General features: G+C 51.8%; 1 protein-coding gene and 1 long non-coding RNA gene across 3 annotated transcripts in view; one reads left to right on the top strand and one right to left on the bottom strand.

The window, feature by feature from the left end:
• The first annotated feature begins 589 nt into the window (after nt 1-589).
• SPNS3 (SPNS lysolipid transporter 3, sphingosine-1-phosphate (putative)) overlaps nt 590-24,865 on the top strand; it is a 42,453-nt gene continuing 18,177 nt past the window's right edge. Inside the window, exons 1-8 of one of the 2 annotated variants that reach the window (XM_069603171.1) lie at nt 590-1,099; nt 4,831-4,896; nt 9,908-10,044; nt 10,703-10,854; nt 11,546-11,612; nt 12,340-12,488; nt 13,491-13,643; nt 18,136-18,325. In XM_069603171.1, the coding sequence (XP_069459272.1) occupies nt 904-1,099; nt 4,831-4,896; nt 9,908-10,044; nt 10,703-10,854; nt 11,546-11,612; nt 12,340-12,488; nt 13,491-13,643; nt 18,136-18,325 (1,110 nt within the window). In that variant the 5' untranslated portion in view covers nt 590-903. The remainder of the gene's footprint in view (nt 1,100-4,830; nt 4,897-9,907; nt 10,045-10,702; nt 10,855-11,545; nt 11,613-12,339; nt 12,489-13,490; nt 13,644-18,135; nt 18,326-24,865) is intronic. The other variant, XM_069603172.1, reaches the window with a different exon arrangement.
• On the bottom strand, nt 7,525-10,375 carry LOC138447386 (uncharacterized). Its single transcript, XR_011259821.1, has 3 exons — nt 9,826-10,375; nt 9,102-9,163; nt 7,525-7,949 (listed from the first exon to the last, which is right to left on the bottom strand). It is a non-coding gene; the product is annotated as an uncharacterized lncRNA (long non-coding RNA).

Consider the following 24,865-nt stretch of genomic DNA (forward strand, 5'->3'; position numbering starts at 1 on the left):
CTCTTAAGAAATAAAGTCTATTAAAAAAAAATAGTGTCCCTTGTTTGGGTTTGTCTGAGATTCTGTCGTGATTAGACCGGGGCCATGCAATCCTGGTGGGAATTCTGCCCCTCATTAGTGATGCTGTTTTATTTATTTGACTGTGCTGGGTCTTAGCTGTGGCACATGGGATCTTTCAGTTGCAGCATGAAGGGGTCTAGTTCCCTGACTAGGGTTTGAACCTGGGTCTCCTGCATTAGGAGCACGGAGTCTTAGCCACTGGACTGCCAGGGAAGTCCCTAGAGAGACACTTTAAGAGCATGCCAATGTTTTGCCCTTCATCAAAAATCTCCCCTTAAATTTCACATCCACTGGTGAACTTTGCCCCCGGGCTGCCTTCCTGTTGGCAGCCCCTCATCGTCTTTGTCTCTCTCCAGGTAGGACTTTACGCAGGAGCAGGGGTTAACCTCCACTTACGGTCCAGTCCAGTGTCGCTCTCCTGGCCAACACCTAGGACCCAGATTCAAATCCCTCGTTCAAGTCCTTCTCGTGTGTGGCAGCCAGACCCTCCCCTAGCACACGGGACTCTAGGAAACTCCTCTCACTTCCTGTCCTGCAAAGCTTCTGTTTCTCAGGGCAGCTACCGGATCGCAGGCTGGGTCAAAAGGACCAGTTACTCTGGGTGGTGGGCCAGGAGCTCTCTTCCCCCACCTCGAGCCTCAGGGGCTGTGGATGGTGAAATCTCACCAGTGAGGCTGCAGTGGGCTCAGCAGAGACCTGTGATAAGATCCTGAGCGGTTAGGGCAGCTGCTTTGAGGTTGGGCGACTGGGAGCCCACAGGAAGTGACTCTGTGCAGAGCTGATGTGTCTTTTATCCCGGCATCCATCCTGGGACGGGAGCTGTAGGCTGGAGAGGCTGGGGGCATGTCTGTGGAGTTCAGGCAGTCAGAGGGGCTTCACAGTCAGTCCCCGGGGCCAGATGGACCTTCGAGGGCCGCGGACACAGACTCTCCATCCATGCCCGCGCCCTGGAGCCTGCCCCGTTGGAGAGCTTATGTGGCTGCTGCTGTGCTCTGCTACATCAACCTCCTGAACTACATGAACTGGTTCATCATTGCAGGTGAGGCAGGGGCCGGGCAAGCTGGGCAGCACCTGCCACCAGCTGGTGCTGTGGGTCCACAGTGACCCTCCATCCAGCAAACTTTCTCCTTGTGCGGCACATCTCTGCTATTCTCACCTCTGCGCCCCCACCCCCCGCAATGGTTTCAGGCCAGCCTGAATGGGGAGAGGACCAAACGAGTTCCCAATGTATCCCCCGACTGAGTGTGCCTACAGGTGTGGGTGCTTGATGGCAGTGGGTAGGTGAGGACTCCAGGGAGGGCTGGGCCTCGGACAAAGCTCTGGAAGTTCTGGGTGGAACGTTGAGGTGAGGTCCTGGCGTAGGACAGGGTGGCCTGGCTCTGCTTCCAAGAAAGGACCAGCTGGCTGCTTGTTTCTGGGGCAGCAGGCGGCGTGCAAACCTTGCACATTCTGCCTTCCTTCCTGTAGGCCCCAGGGCTCAACTCGCTCTGTCTGCATGTCACCACTTCTTCGTTCATTCGTTCAAAGTTCAACCTTCTTTTCTGCCTTGATCATGCACTCATTCAAGATGAACTGAGTGCTATGGGCCTTGGGGACCCAGTGGAGGGGGATTCAACCTTGTAGCTCCTGAACACAGGAATGACCATCTCATGCGGCAGAGAGAGAAAATTGTTAATAGGACTCCTGCGAGACAGAGAGATGCAGCCAGACGAGGAAACATGGGTTGCGGGGAGGGTACCTGGGGAGCTCAGAGGAGGTGTCTGCAGCAGCTGGGCTCCTTGAGGCCAAGATGTGGATTAATCAGTTACCAGCTCGCAAATGCAGAATGAAGGTGACTTGGGGATTGCAGACAGCACCAGACCCTGTGGGTGACTGCCTTTGAAGAGCTCAGAGGGACACAGAACACATGTTCAAGTGTCTCTAATCCAGGACAGAGCTGAGTGACTATTAGCTGGACAGCCCCAGGATGAAAAAATAGGGGGCTTTCCTGGTGGCTCAGATAGTAAAGAATCTGCCTGCAATGCGGGAGACCAAGGTTGGATCCCTGAGTCAGGAAGATCCCCTGGAGGATGAAACAGCAATCCACTCCAGTATTCTTGCCTGGAAAATCCCATGGACAGAGGAGCCTGGTGGGCTACAGTCTGTGGGGTCACAAAGAGCTGGAGACAACTGAGCAAATAACTTTCCCAGGATGAAACACTGAGGGTTCAGAGAGAATTCACAGATGAGGGGCAGAAGGTTTGGGTCTTGAAGGCTGAGAAAAGCAGGGAATGGGGCAAAAGTGCAGGGTCTGATCAGAGGTGGAGAGAGATGGAGAAAGCAGGAAATTATTCTGAAAGAGTATTTGGGGCTGTATCATAGGTTTCTCGGGGACCAGGCTGGGAGCTTGCACTTCCTGCTGAAACAATGGGGAGCCACGGAAAATTTTCAGGTGGGGAGACTGTAACTGGGGTTGAGGCTCTGATGGAGGCCACAGGAGACACAGAGGTCAGTCAGAGGCTACTGCGATAGATCAGGCTGAAGCTGAGGAGCCCTGCATTGGAGTTGGGGTGGAGGGCTTGAAGAGGAGGGGAAGGGGCAACTGGGGGTATGGAGGTCTTTCAGCCCCCGAGGACTGAAAGGACTTCCTCTGGCTGTGTGAGTAGCAGGGCCATGGTTATTGGGTTGAGGGAGGCCTGGGGAAGTGAAACCTTGCCCGGTGCCTGGGGACTGTTGAGGCAGGTGGTTCTCACGCTCCAAGAATTCTCTTGCGTGAAGCAGGTCTCTGGGAGGCCAGAGTGATAGCAGAAAGGTGAAAACAAGGCTGGACCCACACTCGGTGCCCCGGCTGCCTCCAGAGCAGCATGGGGCTTGGAGGAGCCCAGGAGTGGCCAAAACAAGGGGCTGAGTCCAGTCCCTAAAATGAATGCGATTGTAGAGAATTTTTTACTTAGCCATTGACTTAAAATAATTTTATTTATTTATTTAGGTTTGGCTGTGCTGAGTCTTTGCTTTTCTCTAGTTGCGGCAAGCAGGGGTTACTCTCTAGTTGCGATGCACCGGTTTCTCATTGCCGTGGCTTCTCTTGTTGTGGAGCACAGGCTCTAAGGCATGTGGGCTTCAGTAGTTGCTGTTCCTGGGCTCTAGAGCGCAGGCTCAGTAGTTGCGGTGCCCAGGCTTAGTTGCTCTGCGTCATGTGGGATCTTCCTGGACCAGGGATCGAACCCATGTCTCCTGCATTGGCAGGTAGATTCTTTACCACTGAGCTACCAGGGAAGCCCACCATTGACTTTGCTTATCTGTGTTGTCTCTTTCTTGACAATGAATATATCTAATTCATGTAATTAAAAGTATTAAGAGAGAAGGAAAGACATAGAAGCTAGTATCTGGATTTTGTGGCAATTGGGTCCAAAGTAAATATCAGAACAAAAATCTCTTATTTGACTTCTCTGTTTCTTCCATCTTTTTCACCCACTGGCAGGTCTTCGAGGTGTGAATGGCAGGTTTTCTTCTTCATTGTGGGGGCGTTTCTGCAGAGCCCCATTTGTGACACTGGGTGGGAGGGTAGGCTGCCTCTGGCTGGGATGGTCCCAACTGTACAGCCATAGGTGGCTGAGACCTCTGTTTCTCAATCTGTATAATGGGGACAGTGATACTGATGGCCCTCAGCCATCTCATAATTCAAAGTGATGACAGGGTCAGAGCCTCACAGCTCAGATAAGTAGGTGCCTTGGACCCTGACTGGCTTTGATATACTACTAGGGACTGACGGGATATTAGGCTAGCAAGATCTTAGAGCAAGAACCTGCAACCTTCAGGGAGGTGGGGCCAAGGTCAGACCTAAATGGGACCTATCTCTGAAGTTCTCACAGGCACTCCATGTCGGTGTGTTCATGCCTCTAGAAGAACATGCTGTGTGTGCACGTGGGCCAGGCCAGGGCACATATATCTTTGTGTGTACATGCTCATGCATGTATATGTGTATCTATGAATATCTGGAGTTTGTATACAAGTAAGGCTGCTGCGCTGCACAGTTTCAGGGACTTTCATTACACCGTAGTCTAAGTGGATGGCTGCCAGTCATTCCGGGGCTTCCCAGGTGGCGCAGTGGTAAAGAATCCGCCTGTCAGTTCAGGAGACTCAGCTTCGATCCCTGGGTCAGGAAGATCCCCTGGAGGAAGGAATGAAACACTCCAGTATTCTTGCGTGGAGAAGCCCAGGGACAGAAGGGCCTTGTGGGCCACAGTCCATGGGGTCGCAAAGAGTCAGACACAACTGAGTGAGCACACCAGTCACTCTGACTATGGTGTGAATGGCAGGCCTGCATATGTGCAAATGCACATGTGCCTGTGGGTGTGTCTTTATGTGTACCTCTCAGTGTACATGTGTGTGGATGTACGAGACTGGACTTACAGGGCTGTGAGTGCTGGCTCCTGTGTGTGAGCGTCTCTGCTTCTGGGAGTATATATCTCCGGGTGTGCCTGTTTGTATGTGCCTATGTGGATCTGCATGTCTGTGATGTGTGAGCATGTGTGTGTAGTCCGGGCATGCAGGCTCGTGTGCGAATTGGTATGTCTGTGCCTTTGGGATATGCTGGATCCTGTGTGTGTGTGTGTGTGTGTGTGTGTGGTTGTGCGCATGTGTGGGAGAGGGGGATGAGAAGAGTGGGCCCAGGTGCCATGTCTGTGCTGAGCTGGTCAGCTGTGAGCCTGTCCCAAATGCAGAGGCAGCTGCCTTTGGAGGCCTGGCAGGCAACTTCCCGTTTCCTGAGCGCTGTCCATCTGTCCACAGGAGTGCTGCTGGACGTACAGAAGTTTTTCCATATTAGTGACAGCAATGCTGGTTTGCTTCAGACAGGTAAGGAGGGAGTCCCCAGCCTGGGGTCGTCAGCTCATGCTGGGCGGGGGTCTTTTGGCAGGTCCTGTTCTCTGTGCAGCTCCAGCTGCTGGTGAGGGAGCCAGCCTGAGCCCCACTGAGTCCCCTGGTGCAGAGGATGGGTGGTGTTTGGGTGGAAGGGACAGTCTGTGTCAGAGAAGGAGGCAGCAGAGGCTGGGATCTGGTGCCTGAACAGCCTCTTAGGGTTTGAGGGTGAGTGCTGTGGCAAGGAGGCTTCCTTGGTGGCTCAGCGGTAATGAATCTGCCTGCAAAGCAGGAGCCACAGGAGACACGGGTTCTGTCCCCAAGCTGGGAAGATACCCTGGAGGAGGTCTTGGCAGCCACTCTAGTATTCTTGCCTGCGCAGAGTTGGACACAACTGAAGCAACTTAGCATGCACACAGGCTGGGGAAAGAAGGGAGGCATCTGGGGATTGAAAAGGCTCCCAGGCTTCAGATCCTGGCTGGGGAGTTGGTCATTTGTCCTTCATGTCTATTAAGCTCAGCTTTGTAGCTGGGGTTAGAATTTCTAATATGTGCTTTCTTCTTAGGGATCTGAAAACCCTGGTGACTAGGACCCAGACAGACAGACAGTGGACTTCCCTTGTGGTCTAGTGGTTAAGATCTGTGCTTCCAATCTGTGCTTCCACTGTAGGTGTGGGTTCGATCCCTGGTCAAGGAACTAAGATCCTGCGTGGTGCAGCCAAAAATAAAAAAATAAAAGTAGATTGACAGACAGCGACACATATCCACAGGGGCTCAGATGGGGTCTGGGCCCACTGGGGCCTACAGTCCAGCAGAGGGGAGCAGCCACGCCTTCCATTTCCAGGTGGGGGCAGTTGGGGTCATGAGGTGCTAACTCTTTCTCTATGGGTTTCTGGATGGTGACACACAGATGCACACACGTACCCACGTGTGTGCACACCCTGTCACAACATAGGATACACACGTGTGCTCTTTACTATTTTGAGAATCCCTGTGCGGATCCTCAAGCCCATATATTTCTTTCCTAAGATAGATCTGCCTGAGAACAAGCATCTGGGTCTTTTTTCCCACCTCCCCTTTAATACTTACCTGCCCACTATTTTGGGGAGGAAAATACAGCTCTCCCCATTCTGAGTTTTACTAGGTGTAAAAAACCTCCAGGGGAGACTTCCCTGGTGGTCCAGCAGCTAAGACTCTACCCTCCCACTCCAGGGGGCCCAGGTTCAGTCCCTGGTCAGGGAACTAGATTCCACATGCTGCAAGGAGGAGCCTGAGTAGTGAAACTAAGACCTGGTGCACCCATATAAACAAATAGAATATTTAACGCCCCCCCGCCTGCCTCCGTATCAGACAGAGGGACCCTTCACGGCTGCTGGCTTCTGCTGACGAGGCCCTGCGGGCAGGACAGATGTTTGCTCTAGGCCATAAACCCGGGATGGCAAGGTGCCAAGCCTTATCTCGCTGGCCTGTGCGCGTGTGTGACAGTATTCTCTTTATCTACAACTGAGAATTCAGAAGTGAGATGGTTGTCTCAGGGATGGGTATCAACACATTCATTTCAATTAAAAAAAAAATGAAGCTGTACAGTGGAAACCAAGATAACCACTGTAAATCAACAAAACCCCAGTAAAAACTAATTAAAACAACTAAGCTGACATTTTCATATCTTTCTCACAATCAGTCTGATTTGCCCTATCGATTTGCCAGATGAGGACTGACTTTGCCCATAAGGCTCTATGATGCATGTTTTCCATGAACTTGATCTGCAGCCCTAAGGACTGATGACAATCTAGTTTAAAAAATACAATCACGGCTGGAAATCACATCCTTTGCAGCTAGTTAAACTTACGATAAAAAATGCCTTAGATGTCAGCTGAAAACATGCAAAGGGGTACACGGTTCTACAAATGGAGGCACCAAACCAGAGTTAGATCATTGCGTTAGCTGGCCGTCTTTCCCAGCTGCTCTTATCTCAGGGCTAAGGTGGGCACATGGTGCTCATCTTCCAGTCATACTGTAGCAAGAGGGAGGCTTTCTAGGCTCAATACCCAGAACCTTCTAGATTAAACAGATAATGGAAGTTGAGTCAGTATTTCCCTTCCCTGGTTCTTACCATGGTGACCAGGATTACTACTGCAAGGCCCCTGATAAATGAGTTGTGTGGAGGGAGAAGTCTGTGTGAGAGAGACAGGACAGGAGAGAGGGAGAGAGGGAAAGCCTGTGAACACAGAGATGTGCTTGTTAGTGTGTAGTGGGGATGTGCCTGTGCGTATAAGTGTTTGAGACTGGATGAAGGGAAGGGTCTTTTCTGCAGAAGTAGCCCAAACAGGTATGTGGGAAGGGCAGTGAGCTTGGAGGCCTGACAACCAGGCTTGTCCCCGGTGGCTTCGGTGAGTCTTCTTACTTTTCTGAGTCACCACAGGGGTGCAGACTGGAGGAAACTGATGGCTCAGAGGGCTCAGTGTAGCTGTAAGAATGGGGTGGGAGGTGGGGCGAAGCAGTGGTCAGACACCCCCCACCCCCTCTACCCCACTGCAATGGGACAGAGAAGCTGCTGGAGTTAGTTAACTGATTTACAATATTTAAAACAAACACTGATGTGGCTTTTACCATGTGCCAGGTGCTGTTCTAAGGGCTTAATAACATGTAGCCATTTAATCTTCACAACAATCCCACAAGGCAGGGGTTATTATTATTATGCCCATTTTACAGATGGCAAACCTGAGGCACAGAAAGCCAATGGGGCTTCTGAAGGCCACATAGCTTGCAAGTGAGAGAGCTGGGATTCAAATCCAGATGGTTGCTTATGGAGTCCTTCTCTGAACCTTGTGCTCCTTAATGACTTCCACCTTGTCACAGGAATGATTTGAATCTGGAGATGCTGGGAGTGAAGGTGTGCCTGCCTTCCACTTAGAGACAGGCTTCTCCATTCCAGGAGATCTGCTGGTTTAAAGTGTTTATATCCTGCGGGTGGCTCAGTTGTAGAGAATCTGCCTGCCAATGCAGGAGGTGCAGGAGACTTGTGTTCCATCTCTGGGTCGGAAAGATTCCCTGGAAAAGGAAATGGAAACCCACACCGGTATTCTTGCCTGGGAAATCCCATGGACAGAGGAGCCTGGTGGGTTGTAGTCCATGGGATAGCAAAGAGTCCAACAGAATTTAGCGACTGAGCATGCACACACACGTACTGTGAGGGATCCCTACCCCTAATCTCATAAAGTATTAGAACATTTGGGGAAATAGAACCTTTAGGTGACAAAGATATGTGTTAACAAGACACAAAACAACTTCCCCAGAGAAAGATTGATACATCTGATTACATCAAAGCTAAATTTTTCTGTATGATGGTGATTGAAACTATAAATGCAATTAGCAATAATAATAGATAACATCTGTTGGGTATTTACAGAAAGCCTATCTTTTATATGCTTTATTTTATTTAATCTTCTTCATAAGCTTAGGGGGGAAGTACTATTACTTTTGTACTCTGATAAAAGGGGAATCAGAAAGTAAAGGATTTTGTCCAAAGTCACACAACCAGGAAGCGGTGGGGTCAGAATGTCAGCCCAGGAATTCAGTTTCAGAATTTGATTTTAAATCCTTAAAACAAATGTAAGGGACTGGAGAAATTATCAACAGAGAGCCAACAGAAAAAAATAGGCTGAGGATGTGAACACAGGGGCTGATACTCAGCCTCACTGGGGAAAAGGATGATGCTGATTAAAACGTCGGGGAGACACCATTTGTGTTTTAACCATTAAATGAACAAAAATAAATCGATTCATCCTATCAAGTGTCAGCAAACAATATGTAATACTTCTATTCCAGCGTAAATTGATAGAGCCTTTTTGGAGGCCAATTTTCGCATTTCATTTTGGCAGTAGTTATTAAATTTTTAAATGCCGTTGACATCAAAGACCATTCTCTGCGGAGTATTAGGTCAAACCACATTCAATTGCCGTTTTTGTAGGTCAAAACTGGCTTAATTTCCGCCAATTGCTCATGGCGTAACCCAATACGAGAACGGGTCAGGGCAAAGTGGGAGGGGCTGGAACCTGAGTTGGGACGCCTCTGGGCATTCATTGGACTTAGAAAACGTCAATCATCTGTGCTTAGTGAATGAAGACGCAGACGCTGGGCGGGGCCCCGAAGAGCCCAAGACCCTTGGGTGGGGGGACCGGGTGGCAAAGGGTTAGACCTTACCCTGGCCACCTGCTGGCTCTCGGAGGCAGCGGACTCAGCGAGAAGGATAGAGGCGATTTTATCTGAGGAACAGAAGCAGTAAAGGTATACCTATCCACATGGTGTAGTTAAGCAAAAACGTGGCAATTTCTTTGTCTTCGCAGAATAGTAAACGCATTCATTAATCCAGTCACCAATTCATAAGTGTTAGGTACTTTGGAAAAATGGTATAAATACAAGTGCAGCGTCAGGGGAATGTTTTACTTAGGAAAACCAAGTCCCTTCCAGCCTCCAGGGGCCGCTGGTTTATAATCAGTGTGCTCATTCTTCACCGTGCTCATCTGCTCAAAGCAGGCATCTGGCCCACACCCCGCCCACCTGGCCTTCCACCCGCTACCTCCAGCAGGGGCCTGAGAGCAAAATTTCACCAGGCCCAAAGTCAGGTTCACAGGGGTGGGAGTTCTCCTAAAGACAGGGCCCTGGCGTCTCCGTGCCAGACCCTGTGCTCACTCCTGTCTCACCTTTACACAGCCTGGGAGGGGGGAATGTTGACCTCCACTGTTAGGCTGGTGCTCAGAGAGCACTCCTTAGTCACCCAAGGCTGCACAGTGAGCTAGCCGCAGAGCTGAGATTTGAGTCCGGCCCAGCCCTCCCCCACCCCTTTCCTCCCACTCCCCCTGACTCTGGGCTGTGGCGGGGATTGGGGGATTCAGCTTAGGTTTTTCTCTCGTTGGTTTCTACTCACTTTAAAGCGAGCTGAGTCAGTTTCCTTTTCTGGGCCTACTGGAGCCTTCTGCTGCATGCTGCCCCTTGTGTGTCTCTTCCAGTCTTCATCAGCTTCCTGCTGCTGTCTGCACCTGTGTTTGGCTACCTGGGCGACCGACACAGCCGCAAGGCCACTCTGAGCTTCGGTATCCTGCTCTGGTCCGGAGCCGGTCTCTCCAGCTCCTTCATCTCCCCCCGGGTAGGTGCCCTCACTCCTTCCCAGGCCCCTGGGGTGGGCCTCCCCCATCTTCTTCCTCTGTGATCCAGCTCCAGCAGCGCTGTTTCTGCTCTGTTCCGGGCTCCAGGCTGGCTGTGGGGGACTGCCTTCCAAGGGCTGAGGGAGGGGTCTTCTCAACAGGCCGTTGGACTTTCTTAACAGGGGCCTTCCTCTTTGGCATCTTCCTCTGGACTGAGCTAGGGGTGGGGGTGGGGGTGGGGGTTGGGGTGAGGGTAGCTGCTACTGTCTGCGGAAGTGGCCTGGTGAGCAAAGGCCAGTTTGCTAACCAGGATGCCCAGGAAGAAGGCTCCTCAGGGCAGTGGCTGTGGGCGCCAGCAGGGGGCGCCTGTGCGATTTGGGGGAATCGGTGTCTGGAGTCCTTGGTTGTGGAGATCCTCTAGAGAACGGAACGGCAACCCACTCCAGTATTCTTGCTTGGAGAATCCCATGGACAGCGGAGCCTGATGGGCTACAGTCTATGGGGTTGCAAAGAGTCGGACACGACTGAGCGACTAACACTTTCACTTTTCACTGATCTCCAAGTCACAAGATGCTCTTGGTCCCTCTGACAGATCTTTAGTCCCCTTTGCCCCGAGGGTGATTTCTGGAACTCACTGTGGTCTTGTGCCCATTTTCCCAGTACTCCTGGCTCTTCTTCTTGTCCCGGGGGCTGGTGGGGACTGGCACAGCCAGTTACTCCACCATCGCACCCACTGTCCTGGGAGACCTCTTCGTGAGGGACCAGCGGACCCGTGTGCTGGCCATATTCTACATCTTTATTCCTGTTGGAAGGTCGGTATTACCCTGGATCTACTTCTCTGGATGGTAAACTGAGGCCCAGAGGGGTCAGAGCAGGGGCTGGGCTGGATGTAGGAGACATCGAGCAGAAGGGGCTGCATTTGAAACCCAACTCTACCCTTCCTCTCTGTCACTTTATCTCTCTGAGCCTCAGTTTTCTCATCTGTAAATGGGGCCAATAACACCTAGCTGCAGGCTACGATGGGGGTTAGAGATATGTAATGGAGATGCTCCCTGCATACTAATACACTCCAGGAGGAGGGAGAAAGAGCAGCTCAGCAGTGTGGGCTACACAGGGAGGGGCTGACTCTGGGAGGTGAGGCAGGGAACTGTGTTAGGGTTGGGCCACACACCCCACAATGGGATAGGACAGGGCTTTGCAGTCGGACCCCTGAACTCTGACTTATGTTTCCTGAAATCACCTGACTTGGGCAGGGCTGAGACTTGGAGAGGTGGGGTGAGTGGTCCTTATATAGGGAGACAGTGGGTGGTTGGGATGGGCCTGGAGCCAGAGGTCACTGGTGACTTACCAAGGGCAGGGGACATCTGGGCCTCATGTGGCTCACTTTTCCCAGTTGTGAGCTGCTGAGAGCTGGCTCCCTGGGGTAGGGGCACCCTGGCTCAGTCTGGTCTTGGGGCCACCTGCCTCCTCTCACAGCCCATTCCCCCCACTTCTCTGTTGCAGTGGTCTGGGCTATGTGCTGGGGTCGGCTGTGACAGAGCTGACTGGGAACTGGCGTTGGGCCCTCCGAGTGAGTCCAGCTTCCTTTTCTTCCCTCTGCTTTCCCCCCTGGGCCAGTGGGGACTTTCCAGTCTCCAGTGGCCTTTGCCCCTTGGCACAGTGTCTGGCGCCATGGCGGGTGTTCAGACATCGGCAGCTTCAGGGCTGCATATGGACCATGGCCTCTGGAAGTTGTGCCCCTGGTTCATATCCCAGCTGTTCAGTTTGCTAGCTGTGTGATCTCAAGGAAGTCACCTCCCTCTTTGGGGCCTCACTTTACCTATCTGTAGAGTGGGGAAGTAAAGCTACCTTATGGAACCTTAAGGATCAGTGAGACAAGGGAGGGGAAGACCCTTGGACAGGGCTGGCGTGGCAGACGGAGGTGTGGGCCGGGAAAAGACGCCCTCACTGGAGCAGTAAGTACTCAACAGTCGGGGTCAGTGTAGTCCAGCCTCAGCTCTCAGCCGTGTCAGTCTCACTGATTCCAGCAGAGTAGTGTCTGTACAGGACAGACAGGTATTAAGTCAAATCCCAAGGGGACCATGCTCCCCAGGGAGCCTGTCCTCTCAGGGGTGAGGGGATGAGAAGCAGCGGTATGTCAAGCTCTGTATAACCAGCTCCCCCAATATGAGCCCGTTTCCCCTATCCCCTGGGCCACAGAGCAACCAAAGAACCTGGTCCACAAAGTTCAGTCACAGCTGGGGTCTCCTGGCTTCCAGGAATGTGGCCCTGAGCTTCCTGGGCCCTCCTGTCCCCAGATCATGCCCTGCCTGGAAGCTGTGGCCTTGATCCTGCTTATCATGCTGGTTCCAGACCCACCCCGGGGAGCTGCTGAGAAGCAGGGGGTCGCAACCACGGGGGACCCACGGAGCAGCTGGTGTGAGGACGTCCGTTACTTGTGGAGAAAGTGAGTGTCTCTGCTCCTCCCTGCGTGTCATTGAAAACCCCTTTGCCCGCCCCAGCATCACCACCCTCCCTCCCTCCATTTCCAGGGAGCCCTCCCTGCCCGCCCCAGCATCACCGCCCCCCACCTCCGCCTCCAGGGAGCCCTCCCTGCCTGCCCCAGCAGTGTTCACAGCCCTCTTCTTCCTTTGAGTTCTTTGTCACCAGCTGAGATGTCACTCCCCCACTCAGAGGCCTCCCTCTGCCTGCCATGAGACAGAATTTGGGCTGGGAGGGAGGGAGCTCCGGCCTTGGCTCTGCCACTGCCTTATCCCTGAGTGACCTGAGACTTGGAGCCTCACTCCCCTCATTTATTCAGCAGACATGGTTCTGTAGCTTTGCCGGCTTCTCAGGTTGTTGGGAAGATGCCCGAGTGTATAACGCTCACCTCTCTGAGCCTCATGGGAGAGCACCCCTCCTCTGTTCCAGGCATGGCTGGGGAGGTAGGTGGGGGGTCACCTACCCAGGTCTCATAATTTACCATAATGTGGGGCATGGACCGGACGCCACTTCTTTGTTACAGAGCCATGAGCCGAGTGGAGGGCAGGGGAGAGGGACAGATTGCTGGAGAATGTGATGTTGGATTTGGGTCGCTCTGGTGGGGGAGACTTGGTCCTCAGAGAAAAGGGAGGAAGGCAGAGCGGGAGCGAAGGTGTGGAGGTGGGACGGGCAGGCAGGCTGCTTAGGGGGTGTTGGTGGAGGATCAGGGATCACCTGAGTGCCCAGGAGATGGAGGAAGGGAGCAGACAGGCTCCGAGAGCCCCAGCCCTCTGCCAGCTCCATCCAGAGCACTTTTCCTTGTTGTTCAGTCACTCAGTCATGTCCAACTCTGCGACCGCATGGCCTGCAGCACGTCAGGCGGCCCTGTCCTTCACTGTCTCCCCAGAGCTTGCTCAAACTCATGTCCATTGAGTCGGTGATGCCATCCAACCATCTTGTCCTCTGTCTCATCCACTTTCTCTTTCAGCTGGAGTTTTGTGTGGTCGACGCTTGGGGTGACAGCCATGGCCTTTGTGACTGGAGCTCTGGGCTTCTGGGCCCCCAAGTTTCTGTTCGAGGCCCGTGTGGTGCACGGGCTGCTCCTTCCCTGCTTTCGGGAGCCGTGCAACAGCCCGGACAGGTGAGGGACATGTCTGCTCTTTTTTGGCCACACAGCCAGCATGCAGAACCTTAGTTCCCTGACCAGGGATCGAACTCATGCCCCCTGCAATGGAAGCGTGGAGTCTCGACCATGGGACTGCCAGGGACGTTCCCAACATCTGGGCTCTTGATGGGGAAGTTCTTGGTGTTCTGAGTCCCAAGACTCAGTCTCTGGGTGGACACCAGGACTCGGGGGCCCACTGGCCTGGTTCTAGCTCAGGCAGAGCTCTTGCTGCTGAGTGGCCACAGGCCGTTCCCTTGTCCTCTCCGGGCCCTACTCCCTGTCTTCTCGCCCTTGGGCCACTGTGAGGGTCCAGAAGGCACTTGGGGGTGAGTGAGGTTTCTGTGGGACCTAGGGAATAGTGGGATTTCTAGGCAGCCTTGCTTCAGAGGGACCTGAAGCATGAGGTTGTCCCATTTTACAGATAGCAAACTGAGGCACCAAAGGAGATTGTGATTTTTTTTTGGCTGCACTGTATGGCGTGTGGGGATTTAGTTCCCCAACCAGGGAACTGAACCCATGCCCCTGCAGTGAAAGTGCAGAATTTTAACCACTGGACCGCCTGGGAAGTCCCAGGATATTATGATGTTTATCCTGGCTCTACAGCTAGATTCTTATCTCCCTAGAGGCAAAGACTGAGTCCAAAAGTCCCCCAGCAGCTTGAAACAGTGGAAAAATAAGCCAGGACTCCATCCCACTTCAGGCATTCACTGGCTGTGCATTCCTGGGCCCGTGATTTCCCCTTTCTCTGCTTCAGCCTCTTCCTCTGACTTGGCTCCTTCCCAGAACCTGAGTGAGAAACTGACATGGGAGTTAGTGTTTGGGTCCCAGGGCTGATGGACCAAATGTCCACACACTCAGTAGCTTCGAGCAACAGAAATGTTTCCCATAGTCCTGGAGGCCAGAAGTCCGGAATGGTTTCACTGGGTCAAAACCAGGTTCAGCAGGGCCATGCTCCCGCGAGAGGCTCTCGGAAAGCCTCCTCCGGTGCCGCTTCTGGTGCCTGTGGACGGCCTCTGGTTGAGGCCGCATCGCTGCATTCCTGGTCACATTGCCTGTCCCCTTCAGTCTCATATCTCCCTCTGCTTCCCTCTTATAAGGACATTTGAAGCTGCACTGAAAGACCCACCTAAAAAGTGGAGGAAAATTTCTCTAGCTCAAGAACATTAATATAGTCACATCCACAAAGATTATTTTGCCCATACAAGGGAACAGTCACAGGTTCCAAAAGTTAGGACATAGATGTCTTGGGTGGGGGCATTGTTTAGTTTACCCCAGGATGGGTAGAAAGCCCTGGTTTTGCATAGATCTTAGCTTTTTTTTTTTTTTCTTAAATATTATTTATTTGGCTGTGCCGGGTCTTAGTTGTGGCATATGGGATCTAGTTCCCTGACCAGGGATTGAACTCAGGCCTGCTGCATTGGGAGCGTGGAGTCTTAGCCACAGGACCACTGGGGAAGTCCCCAGAACTTACCTGTTCATACACCCTCCTTAGGCTAAGCCCTCGGGTAAGGGTTGGATGGGAGCAGGAAGCCACAGTACGCAGGATTCTAGCTCAGCCAGAGGGAAAACTTCCAACATCCAGAGCCCAGACGGAAGGGGCAGCAAGGGGCTACTGAGTTTCACACCCCTGGGGTCATGTAAGGAGGCATTGGATAGCTGCTTGCCTGGGCCACTGTACAGGGGATCAGCACAGAACTTGCAGGCCTTGAGGACCCTCTTGGCTCTGAGAGTCTGATTCTGGGGCTGCGATGTGGGGGTGGGGACACTTTGTGGTAGGTGTATCCTCTGTCCACCCGTCTGATCAGGGGCTCTAGGGGGGCCACATCTAAATCATTTGTCCGAATAATCAATCCTGAGTCTTGGAAAGGTCTTGAGAACCTGCCAAGTTCGGCTCAGACCAAGACTCAGAGGCAGATAGCATTCGTCTGGATTCGGGGTCACTTGACTGGGCTGAGCTGGAGCCTGGTACAGCTTGGAAGCCTAGGAAGGTTTGGTTAAGCACCTTTAAGCTGCCTAAGGACACACATGCTTTGTTCAGTAGGAAGAGAGCCAGGAGCCCCTGGTTTTGCTGGTGTGGGTCTGTGTGGCCTCAGGCAGGTCCCTGTCTTCTCTGGAGATTTTTTTTTGGTGACATTCAGTTTGTCAGTAACCACGGTCTTGCATCTGTTATGTTCTTACGCCTCGGTGGGAGCCAGGGAGGTCATGGCAGGCACCTGGCACTTTTGGAGAGGTGTGGCGCTGGGAGAGGACCCTGGCCAGGTGGAGAATGGTTGGTGGCGGGAGGGGGGGGTGGTCCAGGAAGAGGGAAGAGTGTGGGCCGAGACAGGGAAGCTGGAAAATGTAGGGTAAGTTTAGAGAATTCTCAATCATTTGTGCAGAGGGAGGGAGGGAGAAAAGAAGGGAGGTTACACAGGTCAGCAGGGGCCAGTGCTGCAGTGCTGGCCGGGAGCTTTGAGGATGACAGGAAGCCAGTTAAGAGCTGGAAAAGTCTTAGTTACATTTGTTGTTTTCAAGAGTTCACACCAGTCAGTCTCAGCATCCCTTTGCCTTTCAAAGGAGGCTTGGGTCCATCCTTTGGGCTAGGATGGACCAGCAGGATGAAGATGTATATTCAGATCCTGGTTCTGTCACTTACTAGCTGGGTAGTCTTGGCCTTGACCTTTTTTAACCTCACCTTCCTCACCTGTTCACTTGGGAACTTCTGGGAGAGATTAGTGAGCCATTTGCTTAACATATATCACTTGTTCCAGACTCTATGCTCCCAGCCTAGAGTCAAGAAAGTAAACCAAGCCTGGTTCTGTTCTCCAGGAATTCACAGTCTAGTGAGTGATCTTGATGATAGAGACGCAGAAGGTGCTATAGTAACTGAAAGAGTGAATGAATCAGCAAACGGACAGGAGAAAGCATCCCCAAAGAGAAGACATTTGTGATGGGTCTTGAAGGATATATAGGAGTTTGGTAAATAGAAAAATCAGTGAAGGGTGTTCTGGATGAAGGAATAAAGATATGAAGTGGGGACAGAAACAAGTCTAGGGGTTGAGGAAGATGGAATTGGGGTTTGGGGTTGAGGTCACTGAGGGTCAGATCAGGAAGGGTCATGTACACCACAATGAACTGGAATCAAATCTGTTGGGTATTTAAGAGCTGGTGGAGAATTTTAGACAGGAGCTGGGCAGGTACATGGTCAGATTGGTGTCCTAGAAAGCATCCTCTGGAGACCTGTATGGAGGTTGTCTTGGAATGACGTTTCTACAGAAAGAAGCTGCAAGAGGGACCAAGTGGAGTGGAAGTGGGCCCAAGAGTAGATGGGAAAGGTAGTGAAGTAAGGAAGGGCTACTTGAGGGATGTTCAGAGACAGAGAGTGAAGGATGGAATCAAGAAGTGTAAAATTCCCAGGTGAGTGCCAGTATCATCAGTTCAGTTCAGTTCAGTCGCTCAGTCATGCCCGACTCTTTGCGACCCCATGAATCGTAGCACGCCAGGCCTACCTGTTCATCACGTTCTCCCAGAGTTCACTCAGACTCACATCCATCGAGTCCATGATGCCATCCAGCCATCTCATCCTCGGTCGTCCCCTTCTCCTCCTGCCCCCAATCCCTCCCAGCATCAGAGTCTTTTCCAATGAATCAACTCTTCTCATGAGGTGGCCAAAGTACTGGAGTTTCAGTTTCAGCATCATTCCTTCCAAAGAAATCCCAGGGTTGATCGCCTTCAGAATGGACTGGTTGGATCTCCTTGCAGTCCAAGGGACTCTCAAGAATCTTCTGCAACACCACAGTTCAAAAGCATCAATTCTTCGGCGCTCAGCCTTCTTCACAGTCCAACTCTCACATCCAGCCAGTATCATTGGAGCTCTATAAGTAAATGTTCACTTATCTCCATCCCATTAGTATTTGGGGCTGGAAGGCAAGGAGGTTGGGGCTAGAGTGGGACTGTAGAATTAAGATTTCTGAGTGGGGCAGTTTTCAGTGCTGAGACAGTGCAGGAGGTTGCTGGTGATGAGACAGGCTGGGTGCTGGAGTGCTGGAAACGTCTCCCACACAGCCAGTGAAGTCCCAAGGATGAGGCAGGAAAGGGGGTGGGAAGGGTAGGGGAGTACATGGATCCCTGAGCAGGGTCCCAAGGACCCATGTTAGGAGGGAGGGGAAGAAGCCCACAGCCACATGCCCTGCAGGTACCAGATCATGTGGCTCAGCTGTAAAAAATCTGCCTGCAATGCAGGAGACGCAGGAGACATGGGTTCAGTCCCTGGTTCTGGAAGATCCTCTGGAGGAGGGCATGGCAACCCACTCCAGTATTCTTGCCTGGGGAAATCCATGGACAGAGGAGCCTGGCTACAGTCCATGGGGTCATAAAGAGTTGGACATGACTGAACGCACACACATACCAGGTCAGGCACTGGAGGGCAGGTGGCTGGACCCCTATCCTGATCCCACCGCTGACCAAGCCCTCTGCTCTTTTCCATCAGCCTGATTTTCGGGGCACTGACTGTTGTGACTGGCATTATTGGGGTCATCCTGGGAGCAGAGACTTCAAGGAGGTACAAGAAAATCAACCCTCAGGCTGAGCCCCTCATCTGTGCTGCCAGCTTGCTTGCTGCAGCCCCCTGCCTCTACCTGGCTCTCATCCTGGCGCCGACCACCCTCCTGGCCTCCTATGTAAGTGAGGGCCCTTTCAGAGGTGGGAGTGGGCTGCGGTGGGTAGGGAACTCCTGTTTCGCATAGGCTGACACTGTGCCAGGTCTTCCCAAATGTTATATTTATCACTCCTTCCAGGTGAAGCTCTGATATTCCCATTTAACAGATGAGTAAACTAAGGCATACTAAGAGCCTCAGCTAGGAAGGGGTAGAAAACTAGGATTTGAGCCTAAGCTTTTCCGACTCTAAAGTGTGTCCTTTGAGCTCTTGGTTAATGCTTAAAAAAAAAATTATTCACTGCACTGGGTTTTCACTGTAGCACATGGGATCTCAGTTTTGGCATGCAGGATCTAGTTCCCTGACCAACAATTAAACCCCGGCCGCCTGCAGTGGGAGCGTGGAATCTCAGCCACTGGACCACCAGGGAAATCCCTCCTAGTTAATGCTTTGATTGGAGATAATGGGACCTCACTTCTTCTAAAAATGATTCTTCTACTGTATTATTCTAGTTTAAAAGTATGCAGGGAAAGTCTCAGTCTTTTATCTTCTTCTCTATTTAAAATTAAATGTAGAATATTTGCCTGGAGGAGTGTCATAAGCTAGACCAAAGTGGGTAGATATAATGCCCTGTACTGTCCTTGGTAGGTGGCACCTCCTTTAAGGTATGAGTGTTTCTCACCAGCATCCTCAGCTTTGGTTGGGTTTCCACTGAAATTCCTGGGAAATAGACAAGTTCTGTTAGCATTCCCGCCTGCATGTGCTCTTATTTGGTCCTTATCATGCCCTTGTCCCTGGAGAAGGAAATGGCAACCCACTCCAATATTCTTGCCTGAGAATCCCATGGGCAGAGGAGCCTGGCAGGCTATAGACCATAGTGTCGCAAGAGTCGGACACGATTTAGCAACGAACCCACCACCACCATATGCCCTTGTTGGAAAGGGTTTTTCTTATCCCCACTCAACAGATGGGAAAACTGAGGCCCAGAGACGGCCGCACCAACAATGAGACAGATAAGCCTCTAACTCTGCCCCCGCAGGCTCCAAAGTCTATGTCCTTCATGCCACATTGACCCTTGTCACCCCCGTGGGAGAGAAACAGAGGCTGGCATACACCAAGCCAGCCTAATAAATGCCTTAGTGCTTATTGGCCGAGAGCGTGACTGGGATCATCATCTCCAGCTGGTGGGGACTGAATGAGCCTGACCTTGCAGGGAGGCGGCGGCCCTGGGCAGATGGAGGCCCTGTTGAAGGCCTGTCTCTGCATTGGCTGGGCCCACGGAGCCCCTGCCAGCTCTGCTTCTGCCACTGTCTTGCTTGGCTCTGGGAAGTGGCTCCTTGGCTGTGTTGCGGGGACACAGCTGTCCCCCTCCGTAGCCTGGCGCATCTCCAGAGCGGGATGGCTCATCCAGAAATGACACTGCGTCTTGGCTGACAAAGCCAGCTGGAGAGTCTCTTCTCTGGGCCTGCCCTGGGGCGTGAGGGGCTGAGGGGCAGGAAGGTGGGCGGGTCTGGGACACGTCCACCCTCCTGTGTTGGGAACCTGCTCCTCCCTGTGGCTCCTGCAGGGGCTGGACGGGATCCCCAGAACTCTCAGCCTTCCAGAAGTGGTGTGGTTCCCTCTGGACGCCCTGACCAGGCGCCCCCCGGCCACGTCCATGGCTCTGTGCTCCTAAGGTCCCGAGATTCAGGCTCCAGCTCCCCCCAACCTCCCCACACCCCACCCCTGCCCACTAACACAAGTCACAAACCCTAACACCTCCAAACCGCCCCTCTTCTCTTTTTTCTTTTTGTAAATTTATCTCCTTAATGGACTTAAAAGTAATTTCTATTGATTTATCTGTTTGTGGCTGTGCTGGGTCTTCGTTGCTGTGCGGGCTTCTCTCTAGTGGTGAGCGGGGGCTACGCTCTGGTTGCCGTGCGTGGGCTTCTCATCGCGGTGGCTTCTCTTGTGTGGAGCACAGGCTCAGTAGTTGTGGCCCGTGGGCTGAGTTGGTCCGCGGCACCTGCAATCTTCCTGGATCAGGGACTGAATCCGTGTGTCTCCTGCACTGGCAGGTGGAGTCTTTACCACTGGGGCAGCCTCTGCCCCGTTCTCTTGGTCCACTCTGTCCTGTCTTGGCTCATACCTTGCTGTCTTTCTCTGGGACTGTCCCAAGAAGCCAGCTTCCTGGTCTCCTTGTCTTCCTGCTCCCCCACCACAACCTGTTCTTCTCGCACTGCCAGAGTGACACCACGGACCTTTCCTGCTCAGAAGCCTTGCATGGCCCCTTGGCGCCTCCGGGAAAACTAAGTCTGACTCCTCATCCTGGCATTCCAGGCTCCTCATGGATGGCCCTGATACCCTTAGTAGCCTTATTCCATGCAGCTCCCCACCTGGTTCCCAGGACATGCCCCCTGCTCCCTACATCTGGACTCTCCATCTGCTCTCTCTACTCCTCCCCTTCTCCATGTGCCTGAATCATTCTGGGCCCTCACGGATTGACTGGAGCACCGTCTCTCCATGGAGCCATCGCTCACGGCTAGGTCCTGCCCTCTCTCTCCATCCTCGCCGCTCCTCAGCACTGTCTTCCTCAGGTTCTGGTTACATATGCTCTGATCGCCCCTCCCAGCTGGGCCCTTTGATCTTTCTCAGCCCTCCTAGCTCAAAGCATGGTGTCAGGCAGGTGGGGGTGGTGTGGGGTGATCATTGCTCACTGTGTGAATGGTTGAGTGACCAGCTATTGTTGTCCATTCATTCTTTTTAAACAACTATTTATTGAGTGCCTACCAAGTGGCATGCTGGTTTAAATACTGCAGATATATCAGTGAATAAAACAGCCAAAAACAGCTCTGTTCTTAAGGAGTTCACATTCTAGTTGGCGGAGATAGCTAACAGGTAAGATATATAAGTAAAATTCACAATATGGTGAATTATGGGATATTTCGGGAAACAGTGTGCCAGGCAAAGGGAATGGCAACTGTAAGTGCCCTGAGGCAGGAGTGTATCTGGTAGGTTTAGGGACCAACAGAAAGGGCACTGTGGCTAGTGTGGAGTGAAGAAAGGAGAATAGGACAGAGAGGTGATGGGGACAAAGCTTGTTGGGCCATGTGGGCGTTGGGTCGAGGTGGCTTTTACTGAGAGTGAGTTGAAGTTTTGTGTTAAGGAGCAGGTGGTCTGGCTCATGTTTATTGCATCTGTTGAGATGGTCATGCCATTTGTCCTTTATTTTATTAGTGTGGTATGTTACATTGATTGTGTGTTTAACCAACCTTGCATTCCTGGGATAAATCCTCTCTTGGTTATGGTGTAAAATCATGTTTATATGTTGCTGAATTTGGCTTGCTAGTATTTTGCTGAGGACTTTTGCATCTCCATTCATAAGAAGTATTGGTTTGTAGTTTTCTTGCGATATCTTTGTTTGGTCTCATAGAATGAGTTGACAAGCGCTTCTTCCCCTTCTATTTTTTGGAAGGGTTTGTGAAGGATTTGTGTTAATTCATCTTTAGACATTTGTTCAGATTCCCCAGTGAAGCCATCTGGTTCTGGGCTCTTGTTTGTGGCACGTTTTTTTGATTACTGACTCAATATTTACTTGTTATTGGTCAATTAAGGCTTTTTATTTCTTTTTAAGCCAGTCTTGGTAGTTTGCATCTTTCTAGGAATTTCGTTCATTGTATTCTCTTATAATCTTTTTAATTTCTGTAAGGTTGGTAGTAATGTTCATTTGTGATCTTTGTAACTTGAGTCTCCTTGCCTTTTTCCTTGGTCAGTGTAGCTAAAGGTTGGTCAGTTTGGTGGCCAACAGTGGTTGTATTGACTTTCTCTATTGTTCTTCTGCCATTGACTTCTGTCAGTGAAATCACTCTGACTTCAGTGCTGAGAATGGACTTCCCATGAGGGTGGAGAGTGCAAGAGCAGAAGTGTCAGGGTGGTCAGAAACGGTTGGGTTATAGATACACTTTGAAGGCAGAGCCGTCGTAATTTCCTGATGGATTCAGTATGGGGTGTGAGAGAAAGAAGACTCAAAGGCGAGTGCTAGGATGTTAGCCTGTGTAGCTGGAAGGAGAAAGAGGCCATTAACTGAGATAGGAAAGTAGGCAGGAACAATGGAATCTGGGGGGAGATGAGCAGCTTGGTTTGGTACCTTCTGAGTTTGTGGCAGGAGGTTGACATCCAAGTAGAGGTGTTAGTGGAGTTGAGTACACAAGTCTGAAGTCCCTGGATATGACATCACCCCTGAAACTTCAGAGGGTGGGAACTGGCTGCAGTTCACCGTGAAGGATTGTTAGTAGGTTTTGGAGACCTATGTGGGTCAGTATCAGAAAGGGTGGCCAAAGGGGGCTGACGAATTGGCTTCAAAATAGGAAGTCACTTGAGTGTCTTCCATACACCCATCCATCCATCCACCCCGCCATCCATCCTTCACCTTCTCAGACTGAAGGAACCACAGTTCTTCCTGTACTGTCTCTGCCAGCCCTGGGGAAATTGATAGGCTCCAGGGGAAATTGATGGGGCTTCCTGGGAAGGCCCACAGGAATGTGGGCGTGTGTGCTGGTGTGTGCATGCGTCTAAGTGTGACTGTATGCAGGTCTGTGAATATGAATGCGGATATATGTACGTTCAAGTGTGTCCATTTCTGTGTACCCGTACAGTCAGGCTCTGTGCATACTGCATGTACATGTATGCTCCGTGTATGTATGAACAGTGTGTATGAGTGTGTCTAAGGGTGCTGTTTTGCATACATGTCTGTGTGTGAGTGTGCGCATTCATGTGTATCCAGGCAAGCAGATAGTCGTGTGGGATGTGTGTACACGTGTCTGCAGCTGCATAGAGCTTCTCTCCCACTGCTTTTGTGGCTGCATCGCATTGGAAGGAAGGGTTTGGGGAAGCATCGTGGGCGTGCTTGTCCCCAGTTTGCTGAAATAGGGCCAAGTCGTGCTGTCATGTTTCACGGTGATGAGGTTTCCTGAGCATCTAAAGTCTGGTCTGGGGCCTTCTGTGGGGGAGCCTGTGCCCTGCGGCCCACCTGCAGGAGCAGAGGGTTCCTTCTCTTCCCTCCTTCCAGTCCCCTTGGCAGGGAAACTTGACTTCTCGGCTGTTAATTGGGATCCAGACGCGCACAGCAGGTCTTGGCTCACACCCTCTTCCTTGGCCTTCTTCCCAGAGCCGCTGCCCTTCAGAGGAGAAGGGGTTTGTATTCAGTGGAGGGACTGAGCTCAGGGTAGGAACTCCATCATCGCTGGTTTGGTAGCTGGTTGAACATTGGCAGTACCCCCTTAGGTGGGCTTTGTGGTCCAGAGGGAGGAGCTGGAATTGGGGGATGGCAACAAGCATGCATCGAGGCATCTGAAAGACCTGAACCTCTTCCTGCTTCTTCACCACCTAGCTGTGTGAGTTAGGGCAAGATCTCGACCTTGCTGAGCCTAGATTTTCTCGGCTATAAAATGGGAGTGCTAGTACTTTCCCCTTGGTTTAACTGAATAGATAAATGAACCTTGGGGCCAGTTCTAGTTACTATAGATACGTAATGGAATTTAGTGGTTTAAAAAAATAAGAGCACTTATTTTGCTCTTGACTTTGTAGTTTGGACAAGGTTGGGGGAGAGGGTAACATATCTGTTACCACTTGGGGTTAGCTAGGCTGAAGGGGTGGGAGCTGGATGTCAAAGGCTAAGGGCTGATGCTTGATGCTGGCTGTTGGCTGAGGCCTTAGCTGGAGCTACTGGCTAGAGCAGCTGCCCATGACCTCCCCATGTGGCTGGGGCCTGCTTACAACATGGTGGCTGGCTTCCAAGGACTAGAGTTTTGAGAGAGCCAGGTGAAGCTGTATAGTCTTTGATGACACACCCTGGAAAGTTACAGAGCGCCACTTTCACTGCGTTCTGTTCTTCATTGGAGCCACAACTTCTTGCTCAGATTCAAAGGGAGAGAGAATGGATTTACTCTTTTTGGTGGAGACTAGTAGTGATCTGAAAGAGCACGTGGAAATACTGCAGTGGCTGTTTTGGGAAAATAGTCTGCTCTGTGGCCCAGAGGCTCATCCTTCACTGAGCCCTGGGTCCCGTTGCTATCCAGCATTATGGTGAGCTATATCTGGGCACGCACAGCCACGAAGCCCCACGGGTGTACCCCCACCCCTGCCCAGGTCGTCTCTGGTTCTGTGCTGCTCTTCTCGTCTCACAGGTGAGAAGCCTAGGAGTGGGCGGTCTTTACCCTTACATCCTGCTGGGCTTCACGGGCTGAGGGAGCAGAGCTGGGGGCATGGCGAGGTGGCTGCAAGGCAGGTCCTAGCCAGGATGAGCAGAAATGAAGCTCTCTCACTTACCCAGTATTTCCCAAGCATATCTTGTGTGCCAGGCACTGTTCTAGGCTCTGAGGGTGCATCATTGAACAAAACAGGCAAAAATATGTGTGCAACAAAATAGATGTAAAATAGGGGATTCCCTGGTGGTCCAGTGGTTAAGACTCCATGTTTCCAATGCAGGGGGCGTGAGTTCAATCCCTAGTTGGGGAACTAAGATCTCATATGCTGTGCATGTGGCCAAAAAAAAAAAAAAATTAAAAAATATGTAAAATAAATGGT

This window comes from Ovis canadensis, chromosome 11 (assembly GCF_042477335.2).
Source record: "Ovis canadensis isolate MfBH-ARS-UI-01 breed Bighorn chromosome 11, ARS-UI_OviCan_v2, whole genome shotgun sequence".
Classification (NCBI taxonomy): domain Eukaryota; kingdom Metazoa; phylum Chordata; class Mammalia; order Artiodactyla; family Bovidae; genus Ovis; species Ovis canadensis.